This window comes from Lepisma saccharinum, chromosome 10, assembly GCF_977018435.1.
Source record: "Lepisma saccharinum chromosome 10, izLepSacc3.1, whole genome shotgun sequence".
NCBI classification, from domain to species: Eukaryota; Metazoa; Arthropoda; class Insecta; order Zygentoma; family Lepismatidae; genus Lepisma; species Lepisma saccharinum.
The window spans coordinates 721,539-733,909 of NC_139238.1; the positions used below are offsets into that span (position 1 = coordinate 721,539).

Here is a 12,371-nt window from a genome sequence, read left to right on the forward strand (position 1 = left end):
TGAGTTCACATCCGTAGCATCTAACCAACACAATTATGAAGCGCAACATATTTTCTCAGATCCATTTCAATTATACATGTATGATAAAATAACAGAAATAGAGAAAAGGGAAAGCAAAGCCAAGCGAAACACGGATAGTTTCTCCAGAATTTCAAATCTTGTTACGTAAGGTTCTGGGTTGGAGTCCCGGGCAGGCATGACTTTCTTGTTCTTGACCTTTTACCTGCTTAATTTCATCATAAATGATCGTTATGCTTTACCTACAGAGGACGAATAATGACAATAATTGTCAATACAAAGTCAATAACAAACAGAACAACTCGATAAGGGAGGTGTCAAGAAGAAACGAGACTTGACACTGTCTCAGTCTCTCGGTTTCTCCCGTTATCGGTCTCGACTATTTAAATATAGAAAGCGAAAAAGTATGTGAATACATATGTTTCGTATATTCCGGTTTTGTAGGAGATTTCGTGAGAGATGAAATAAGTAGTCTTCCATCATGTTTACTTTTATAATTTTTGTTACGTAACAAAACTTTTCTTCTCTGTTCGCTGATCGCGACGCTACGGACGAGTGACCATTACATGAAATTGATGACGAAATACTCAAACAACCGTGACAAATACGGTACTCAAACCCGGCAACTTTGGTTACGAGATCGAATGTTGACCATTTAATGAACCTACTGATGTTTGTGTCAGGTAATTCGTAATAACTGTAAATATCCCACATTCATGGTCACTTGTTTCATCATTTATCCTATTGTTGTGATTAACCTAAAGTCAGAGAATTAGTTGAAAGACAAAAATGCGCGATTGAATATGTCTGATGTTACTTCGTGCCGAAATATATGACGTGATATTAATAATGTAATATGCCTGGTCATTCCATTGATTGATCCCAACTGAACACACAAAATGTGGTATAATGTCCACTCCTAACCAACCTCCGTGGCGGAGTGGTTAGCACAGCGCGCAATGACGGCATAGGCACCTGGTTCGAATCTCGGCTTTGCCATGGGTGTTATTTGCGAGTGAACCTTCATCAATTTCATCATATCATAATTCATCTTCTTCGTCGCTATTTGCCAAAAGTGAAAGAATAGCGACACTAAATAAATAACAAACATTCAATCAAATCGAACATCTCCACCGATGTAATTCTACCGTACCAAATTCCAACTTTATTACTGCATCTTACTTCATTTTACACCATCGCAATTCTTTTCCGATTCGAAAACAATTGGAATGTTTATTGGTGAGGTTGATTGTGCATTGTTTCGTTGTTTGGATGTTTTAATTAAAGTCGCATTATATTAGCATTAGACAAATCGTGGCAGACTGAAACGAGAGCACAAAGGAAGGGAAACACCACGGCTCTCTTTGAAGGTAGCATCCGTAAATGTAGAATAATATGAATGAAATTTGTTTCGCTCTTCCCTCTTATTTCTGTTTCAGTTATTTTACTTTGCTTTTCTTCTACCACACTCGTTAATCGTGTCGGTGAGGAAGAATTATAAACTCGCACAATGGACGATGTCACAAAAAAATATATGCCTCTCCCACTGTTCGAACCTGTGACCACATAATATTGTCTTATCTTAAAATTTACGGCCAAATATGGTTTGTCACATAGCAATTTTTGCTCGTCTCTTTCTCAAGACGTTCCATTGCCTCTCCGATGGCGTAGTGGTAACGTCTTCGCCATGTAATCAAAGGCTTCCGAATTCAATACCAGATAGAGGAACATATGTTTCGAATCCCACTTTAATCTGTGGGTTCCGTGCATAAACTGGACTTAAAGAATTCAATTTTGAATTAGCGTGTGGTATGTGGTCTGTGATGAGAACTCGATGTAAACCACCATTTCAGTGAACCCTCTTGACAATGACTAATATCAGTTGAAAGAATATTTCCTTACGAGTAGTCCTTGTTATGAAACTACTTCCTGAAATTGTCTTCTGGAGGCCTCGTAGCACCCAGCTGTTGTTTGTTGCGACTGGCGCATAAGTCATTCGACTCCTGCTATCACTGCTCAATCCTTCTCGAGAACCCAGATCCACCAGGCAAACTTAAGCGAATATTTGTTATTTGGATTGCATAAACAACAGGCTTTAAGACGTTACAAAATTCTAGATCCCGTGGCTCAGATAATTCTTTCTCTAACTGTACATGAGATTGTAATTTTTTATATAGTGTGTAATGTAATTTATTTTGCGATCTTTGTACTAAGAAATTATTACTTATTTAATTTTAAACTGGAATGGAGATCCCATTGATGTTCAGGACTCTATATCCCGTTGACATCCAGTGGATATCCAGAACTGGATTGACATCTAATGGATATCCATAATATACGTGGATATAATTTTGATTCCTTGTAGATAAAATTAAGTGTATAATTAATAAAGATATTGAAGAATTTCCCATTGAAGGAACATCAGTGCCAAAAACTTGTAACGTTGTTCTCATGATTTTGATGTATCAGACGTATTAATTAACGAACATACTTCCAGGCGAATCTGTGAGATTATACTAGTACACCATCTGTAATTATAGTTGTTTTAGTTGCTAAAATATACAGCTTGGTTGACATATGGCACTCATTACACATGAATTTAAAAATACGATAGTTTTATACTTTAGTACGTTATTAAGAGTGAATACATAGTTGATGCCTAAACTTCAATATTTCTGAATTGTTAAAAAGGAATGCTTTTTATGTTCTCGTAGCATTCAAGAAAATAATAATGTTTCACTAGTCGGAGGGGTGCCACTCCCCTAAAGTTTTAATGTAAATTATTTTTTCCCTGTAAATGTATCAATTGAAATCCCTCTGGGATTCTATTTGCATAAGCTGTTTGCCTTCGTGCTAATTTGTATGTGCAGCGCCCCCTGCAGTGGGAAATATGGTAATTGTGTGTTTGTGTGTCTTTCCAGAACGATCGTCGAGATTCGGTGGAACGAGGAGACGCTGCACTTCTCGAGGCGAGCTGCTAAGGTCCTTATATCAGTAAGTAAAGTGCTACAGTATTACATTCTCAGATGTGGTTGCATGTATTTCCACAAGTTATTTTTGGTACATTTTGCCATCCGTGAGTTTATGAATGGCGTTTATGGGTGCAATAAGAAGCATGGAAGTAATTTTACGAGTATGTTTGGGTGACAAAAGCTTAAAGGGAACCAAGAATAGTTCTTTTCTGTTCACGTGGTCTTTTCTGTCGTATCTACATATCTCTTCGGCCATTTTTCTTGTTTTATGAGATGGGAGTTCCATGTAGACAGTCATATGTTTTTTCCCCAATTGATTTTCCCGCGTTTTGAGTGAACATAACCTACCAAGATGGCGTCATGCAGCGACGAGAATATATTAGTTTCCTGAAGGCCCTTCCCGATGGCGCAATAGTAACATCCTCGCCTTATAATCAAAGGGGCATCGGGTGCGATACCCGGTGGAGTCACACTGCGGTTCGGATCCCACTTTTAAACTACAAGACCAGTGTAGCCTAACTGTGCATAAAGGGAACTTAACCATAGCTTGCCCGAGATGTACAAGAAACTTACTTGTTTGAAGGGGAAAGGGGGGTGCTCCGAGTTACATATGGTTTTGATCACTTTAATTCAAGAAACCATTTTGTTATTAAATCAATGTTTCCTTTGTTGTCTACATAATAATTGAAATAATTAAAAAAAATTACCATCATCAGTAAAATATAAAAACTAATTAGTGAATTGTTATCACGCACAAATTATATCAATTCACTAAACTTTTAAGAAACACATTTATGTCGTATGTATGCTGTAGGTGCAGTTATATATTAATTAAAATAATGACAAAAAGCATCATTACCAAGCATTCTTACATTGTTACTGGCATGAGTGTCGGGTCGGAACACGCTCTCAAAGGCTGGGGGAGGGGAGGTTGATATGCCTACCATGTCATTTTTGCTTGTGCACGTTACCTTTATGGTTTTATGAATGGAGAAACATTGGGAACTTCCTAAGAAACAAATATATTAATTCTCAGGTTTTTTTTAAAAAAAATACTGACTGAAAAAATTGAAAAACAAAAGTTGGAGAAGCTGACAGGCCCTCCCATCTCCGGTAAGCTAGGGTTGAAAATCAAACTCAGGCATTGGTTGAAAGAAGGCTTTAGGATTTTAACTTCCAAAGAACAAAAATAACAGTGGTGGTTCAAGTCTATAAGTGACACAATAGCAATATGAAGCTCACTTCATCACTTTTGAAGCTATTAGAACGTTCTGAAAATAACAGCTGATACATTACGTAAATATGACACTAAATGATCTATCTTATACTTTGTGTCGGCTTTTTGAGGTTTTCATTTAATTGATTAATTGATTTAGTTTATTTTAATTTGCATTGAAAGGGAAACTCACATAGAACACCCATGCCCAAACAGGGCACTCCTGCCGTCGTAGTGCACTGTGCTAATCACACCGCCACAAGTTTGAGTTTGTGTTTTTAAGTTCTCTTTGTACACAGGAAGACTAATCGGGTTTGGACCTACAGTTTAAAGTGAGATCCGAACTACAATGTGCCTCCACCGTATCGAATCCGGGACGCGTTGATCACAAGACGACAAAGTTATCGGACAGGCCTCACTCCACCACGACGTTCGGCAGTTTTAATTTAACTCACTCTTGATATATGTCGCCACTGTACAAGTTCTTGAAGATGCAAACTGTGCAACGGGCATTTGAAGCATCTCCTGAGGCAGGTGCGTATTCCCGCTTGGGGGAAGCCCGCCCTTTGCTTTGCATCAACGTCTCGGAACTGAAATATCACCGACGCAAAACTGGCCTCGTGGCTGTATCAATCTTGTGACACGTCGATATAAGTTTGACACTTGGAGGTTGTGGAAATTCATCCCTTCCCGAACGGCCCAAGTTATTCCTGCAACTAAAGTTCCGACGTCTTGGGGAAATTCTGGAGACTTTTGCCGCAGCCCCTCTCCTTGACGTCATCAATTATTAGCGGATGTGAACTCCGGAAGCGACCCACGCAGACGCGGGGCTCTGGGGACGCTACGGACACTCGCATATTTATGTCCTCGTTTCAAGACTTCTGGGAAAGATGCAGCAGAGGGTAGAAAAGTACATGTACGACGTTCAGGAAATAAATAGTAAAGTTTTCAGTGATTCCAACCGCTGGCGTAAGTCACCAGAGGGTTTGCAAGATCATATTTAGCCGTCGCAACTTCTTTATTGATTGATTGCTTATAAAAATGGAAATAAGTGCGTCAACACTGAGGTTACTTGCAGTTATCTACTAATACGGGGTTGGACTGGTGTCCAATGCATGAACATTTTGTAGGTTTGCGTCCTTAGAATATAAGGGAGAGAATCCCTTTATCTAAAGGAGTTAAAAAGAGGTGTAGAGCTCCTTGAGCAAAGCTATGAGTGCAAGGTTGCAAAGGGGCTTGCACAAGAAATACACAACATATTAATAAGATAAGGCACTACAAATGTCCTCAGATAAACTGTAAAAGACTTAAAAGCTAAAAACTTTAGTTTAAAACACTGTCATCATGTCCCAGCATGGAATATAAAGATTTTGGTTCAATCCTGGCATGGGTGTTCATTGAGTGTATTTTCATCAATTTCATCATATCATCACTCATCTTCGTTATTAGGGAAAGTTGGCAGAAAGTTAAAATAAACCAAATCAACAATAAACAATAAGAACGTAAACAGATGGGAAGGTTAAACGTTTGCCTGAAGAAAGAAAAATCGGTACATTCGATAAGAATATGCCGAATCCTTAAAATAACATTACATACACGACAGATGAGTGTGTTCTACAAATGACTGCATGTAAGAAGACTGTGTCCAATGTACGCACTTCATTCTACGGCTTGTGAAGACTTCGGTATTGTGGGCGAATTGGTGCATTCATTTGGAACAGGGACTAGAACTAGAGGGAAGTTATTGTTTAATTAGAGAACGCGTTTGAAGTATATGCATATATATATATATATATATATGTATATATACATACACATTAATAGAACAGTAATGGATGATCATTCAAGAAAAGCTGTAATAATAATATACATTTATGTGGACCTTATATTAAGTACCAGAAAGATAAATAAAATAACTGTAATAACACCATTGAGCCTTGTTTCCATGATAACCAAAAACTCAAAATGCTGACCAAGACAGAAATTTATTCAACCTTCTAGCAAGGTTTTCTTCAGACTCTGTACCAAATACAAATGAAATAACGTACAAAACAGAAAGATTATATATATATATATATATATATATATATATATACACACACACACACACACACAAAAGTCACTCCCCCTCCAGACAAAAGATTATTAAAATGTTGTTTATCTAGAACATTCCTTTCCAGGTGTTCCAGCAGGTGGCCTTCTCCACCTGACTGGCGATTTAGATAAATGGATTAGATTAATCATATTTTTAAGACGAGGAGGACCATAGCACCTCACACGAATCAACAAGCTGAAGTGTACAATATTTCTAATATTTTCTATCTATTATCCAACCATCTTAAATATCGTAATACTGGTTCCAAAATATTGTTTCTGCAGCCCATTACTGGTCTCAACTTTATCTCCTCTTTGTGTATCTTTGTAAAGTCTTTCAAACTGGGCAGTCTTCCTATCTTCTTTATGCAAAGAAAGAAGAGAAATGAAGAAGGAAAGGATAAGAAAAGGAGCATGAGATAAGGAGTCCAAGCACGTTCCAGATGAAAGGAAATGTTTATCTAAATCGCTTGTGTGTGTATATATATATATATATGTATATATATCTATCTTCCTGTTTTGTACCATATTTCATTGTGTTTGGTACAGAGTCTGAAGTAAACCTTGCTAGAAGGTTGAAAGGTAACGTTTAGTTTATGTTTTAGAATAAAATAAATGTTTGCCTTTGTCAGCATATTGAGTTTTTGAAAATAACTGTAGTTTTTTTATATACAGGTTAGCCACGATCTAAGGGAGAACCTTTTGATCATTAATTACGTTTAACAATGACAACATATTTATAATATTGCCACCACTAACTAGGTACAACAGAGTGTATACTTGGTGCAGCCGATTGACATGCGCATCCAAGTAGGTGCTACAGTTAAACTGCGCAACCAAAAAGTGCTGTGGGGCGTCGATCAGAACGCGCTCGCCACTGATGTAAACAAAATTTCCCCTATAGGAATGGTAAATCAATCATACAGATGCAATATCTGTTCAAAGACACAAACTTGTATCAGTGCTTTGACTTCCTTAATTTTCATTTTAACTTACATGTGATAACTGACTTGATTTATAAAATATATATATTAATTTACTTCTTTCATATTTATTCTTTGTCTTCTTATAATATATTCTATTGTTTTTCATCTTTCCAATTTGCTTTGTTCTTATTTATAAAATTATTCACATATATTATGCCAATTCTTAACCTTGCACGCCTGGTGCTGCCATCTCTATTCTTCTTTGGCAAACTATTTACATTACTTGGTCCTATTGGGTACGTAACAACTGGACCTACAGTTTAAAGTGGGATCCGAACCAATGTACCTCAACCGGGTTTCGAACCCGGGACCCCTTTATTACAAGGCAAGGACGTTACCATTTTGTCATAGAGGAGGCCCACGTAGCGAGTTATGATTACTCCGGTACGGAGGTCTGACAGTATAGTGGAACAAATGCCATTAACGTTGGAAAGTACGCAAAGCTTACAAATTCCGTCCAAAAAAAAAAATTAAATTATTATTCTCACTCTCTCCACACACAGTCGCAAATTGTAACCTTAACAACCGATCGTTATGAAAGAGCAAGCGGTAACTCCGGCGCATGCAATATTCACAGGCTTGAAGAGCAAATATCAACTGAAACACAGGCGCTCCCGAAACCAAACACTCTCGTATCATTAGCAAATGTAATTAATATCGGTCGCTGGATGCGAGGCTTCGCTCACCCGCCGTGAAGTCCCGAACGCGCTGACGACGATGCCATTCATTCCCTGTCGCACGTGCGTCAGTCGGGGCTTTTAAACGTGTTTACGCACTTCATAAAAAAAGCCATTTCTGTAATCATTGCGCTGCGGTGCCTTTATAGCCTGGCCGGGGAGTTGGTCGACACGTGTTTATAAATTCACGGCAGGTATCACGTGAGAGTTCCGCAAAGTAATGTCATGTAGGGAGATATAAACTGACGCTATGAAATTTGTACTGTAGAATGTGTGAATGCACGAATGGGAAATTAATTGACACTGTCTTAATGTTAAGTTGTGGTACAGAATTCCATAGCATGCAGTGTGACAAAATAAGGAACTGTGGGGTTTTGCTCAACAGCGATATAACTTCAGTGTATTGAAACAATTAGTTACTTGTGACAGTTACCTTTATAAGGAATTGTAACTGTAACTGTATCCTGGGAATCTGTGGAGCAAGACAGTGCATAAGAGTAAAGAAAGGAAGAAAGCTAGTGGCGGAGCGGAGCACAATACGCTGCTGCAATGGCTGGTAACTGCTATCGCTTCTTCCCGTCCGAGCAATCTCTTCCCCTCGCGTTTGTTTCTTGGTCGAACCCTCTCGAGTTACTACTTGCACAGAGACTTGCTTTCGTTCACTAGCTCCAGAGATTCCCTGGACAGAGTATAATGTCAATAATAACTATATCTCTTTTCAGTTCTTACGACGGGCGCTTAAAACCTGGCAGTTTAAGTGGGGAGAGGGGAAGCGACCAATCCAGCACGATAAGAAAGGTAGCGGCAAGTAGAACGAGTTTCACTTAGTACTTTTTCCGGCCGCGTTGTGTCTCTCAGCGCCACTTCAGTTGTCTGGTTGGTCTGTTGCGTAATCCCCGTTCCCCACTTCCCCTGCCAGCTTCTAGAGCGCCCGCCGTAAGAACTGAAAAGAGCTATAGTGGGACAACAGCCCTTGAAGGTCAGAACCTATCTATCGATCACTATCGCATGTCTCAGCAGAGGTGGTAAATCTTCCAACCAGTAACAAGGTGACGTGTGGTCAGCACGACATACCCCCAGTTGTTATTGCAGTTATCCATTTTCCTCAAGATGCTGGGTGGTTACCGGTCCCATACCCTGCTCAAAATCTCAGGAGAAATGTTGTTACTCTTCCCCCAGCGCGCGTCCAGTAGGCTGAGCCTAAAGCCTTGGACCGCGCGGCAACGGTGCAGGACCTGTCCGTTATACAATTTTTTTCACTTGCCAGTTGTTGTGCGCTGAGTAGTCTCAAGACTGTAACATTTCTGTAGAACTTTGCCGACCTCCGTTGCGGAATGTTTATTTCAGCGTACTGCCACACTAGGGGACCCTGGTTCACATCCTGGCCTGAACGTTCTTTGCGAGTATTCGATCATCAATCTCATTCTCATCTTCGCGATTAACCAAAAGTGATAGAAAAGGGAAGTAAAATAAACTAAATCAATTTCGCAGAACTTGTTTTTCCGTAACCGGATGAACATATAAAAGTAGGCTACAACCACTATGGGCTTCCAAAGGTTATTACTAGCCCCGAAAAATCAATTTTTAATTGCTCAATTACGATGAAAATGCGTAAGCAAACTGATAGAATCTTTAATTGCTGATGGGATTTGAAAATGCTTTCGCAGGTCATTCCGTTTATCTGGGTCTCTCTCTATTTCAGCTTTGTCTGCTGCTGGTGTTTCGCCTTGCGCTCCTACAAGGATCATTGCCGAGATTTTCAAGCCAGGATAACCCTACTGCCTTTCATCCATGCAGACACGTTAGGTAAGTACCAATATTTCTCTTTCAAATATCCTAATAAAACAATGATTTTCCTTCCAAAGGTGGATTCCAACTTGCTACCCCTCTTAGAAATGCTACTCATTAAGAGTGTTGGAGCAATTAGCGTGCATTTTCATAATATCGGCCAATTGTGGAGATGATTTATTTACTTAAAGTTTCAGATACAGACTGAAAGACCATATTATGCTGAAACTGTAGCAACAGAAAAAGCATAAAAGGCCTCCCCGATGGCGCAGTGGTAGCGTTATCGCCTTACAAGCAAGGGGTCCCGGGTTCGATTCCCGGTGGAGGCACATAGTGATTCGGATCCCACTTTAAACTGTAGGTCCAGTCCCGATTAGCCTTACTGTGCACAAAGTGGACTTAAAACACCAAATCAAGAGAAAGCATAACAACAACAAAGCAATAAAAGATGGTTATTCATGGCCATTATTAGTGATTGTCCGAAAATGTGTTCTGGAAAGAAAATGTCTATATTTGGAGGTGATCAACACCATGGTCTAGCGGTTTTTAACACCCAGAGATGCCCTCAGGTGCTCATTTACTATAGGCTGGGTGAACCTCAGCGTCATGAAGAGACCTTGGTGGAAACATCCCCACCTGAAATCACCTCGGAATTCGAACCCTGACCTCTCGCGTGGCAAACCGACAGCCTACCGACTGGACTCCGCCGCTCTCTTAGTATAGTGAATGGTAAGGTAAGGTAAATTCGCCATGCATAGAACAGCGTACCATGAAGGTGCATTTAGCGAATGTGGAGGTAAGCCCCACACATTCTCGAACTCTGACATTTTGAAGGTGAAGTGATCAGCACAACGCTCCGGCCGCCTTTTCCCGCTTGGGTGGCTCCCAGGTACCCATTGATTTGAAGCTGGGTAAGCCCGAGAGCCGCTTTATGCGGGGACAAGGCCTGAATGGTCCTTAGACCATCCATCCCGGGAATCGAACCCGGCTCTCCTGCAAGACAGTCAGACGCCTTACCAAGTAGACCACCGTCGCTCATGTATAGCGAATGTTTGTGGGAATTTGCTGTATGCATATAGCAACACCCTTTCATCTAAGAAGCGTGTTAGAAGAATAAACGAACGTCATTTCGACACTTTCCTTCAACTCGTTCCAAAGGTAGAAGGGACGAGTTCAAGCACATCTCTCATTCACCACCTATCGCAAATTGCCAGGGCCCCTTTTCAAAGAGAGCATAATCCCTCTAGTTACCATGTACCATGCAGTTTCTGCCTTTTTCGAGGGAGAAATCCCAGAATAATTGAGCTTCCGATGCTCCGCTTCCCCATCTCAGTATCGATTTTCACTTCGACCATTCCCCGCGATTCCTGTGTGTGGAACACTGATCCTCCTTTAGTGGAGAGACCAGCCAACTCGAATTACTCGCTAAATTTGTTGCGGGGCGATTTCGCAGTTACAGGTATAGTACCAACTTGTAAGTTTTAGCGTGCAGAGTATGTTTACTTGCCGCTAAAAAAATAATGAACATTCAGTTTCCGGCCAAATATCGATAGCGTCTTGCATGATAAAGTCAAAGTTGTCATTTTTCCCTGTAAAGAATCGTGAGTAGATGCTGTTATTAATCCTTTCAATTCATTTGGTTAATTTGGTCTCAGTGTTTCTGGCCTTACCATTGAATTCGATTCTCATGTTCAACACTTTTTCCTTTACTAGTCTCTTTCTGTGTTATAACTATCTCGTGTTCGATTCTCGTTTGAGTACAAAGAAATTCGGCTTCGATCAATGTCTTGAAGACAATTGGGGCGGATGAAGAAAAGAAATATGGCAATAAAAATAAATCAAAATAATGCAAATATTCAAAAATTGAAAATACCATAATTGAGAAATAGCATTAAATATTACACAAGAATGACAGGAATGAAAAAGTTATTTTATTTCAATTTTGGTATTTTGCGTCGCTTTTCTGCCATTTGTGTATAACCACGATGATAAGGATGAGTGAGGGGTGTAAGGGGTGATCCTTCCACGTAGTACACCCAATTGTCAACCTCACATCCCTGCACAGCATTTTGCAGACTAACGAGGCTCTGACGCCTGGCGGTATGGCCAGTGTAATTGTATGTATTGTCCTGTATTTTGTCCTTGTGTGTGCTGAGTGCCCCTTTGCAGCCTCTGCTTTTAACCGAAGTCAGAATGTTTCAATATGTTAGTTATACAATATTACAGTTATTTTAGTTTAATTATAATAAGGGGCTGGACCGCATATAACGTGACGGGTGCAAAATAGCCTTAGTGCTGACGCGCCTAAATTTCAAAATGAAATTCAAGATAAGGATGAGTGATGATATGACAAAATTGGTGAAGACACACCCAAATGGAACAACCACGCCCAGGCTGGGATTCTAACCCGGGATCCCTAGCGTCGTAGCAAACTGTGATAGCCCCACCGCCGCGGAGCTTGGCTAATGAAAAATAGACCAAACTGAAATAATTTATATTAGTAAAACCAACTAAAATTATTTATATGAACTTTCATCGCCATATTTCCTTCCTCCGATTTGAATTTCGGCTTGCGTATGGGTGTTCTTTGGGAGTGTCCATTCATCAAGTTCATTATATT

The 12,371-nt window shown here is 39.8% G+C and overlaps 1 protein-coding gene and 1 non-coding gene across 2 annotated transcripts in view; both read left to right on the forward strand.

Moving 5' to 3' along the window:
* Positions 1–12,371, forward strand: part of LOC145993730 (protein O-mannosyl-transferase TMTC1-like) — a 647,925-nt gene that overhangs the window by 306,407 nt on the left and 329,147 nt on the right. Inside the window, exons 5-6 of the mRNA XM_083129469.1 lie at positions 2,940–3,012; positions 9,666–9,769. Of these exons, the coding sequence (XP_082985595.1) occupies positions 2,940–3,012; positions 9,666–9,769 (177 nt within the window). The remainder of the gene's footprint in view (positions 1–2,939; positions 3,013–9,665; positions 9,770–12,371) is intronic.
* On the forward strand, positions 10,006–10,080 carry TRNAV-UAC (transfer RNA valine (anticodon UAC)). Its single transcript has one exon. It is a non-coding gene; the product is annotated as a tRNA-Val (tRNA).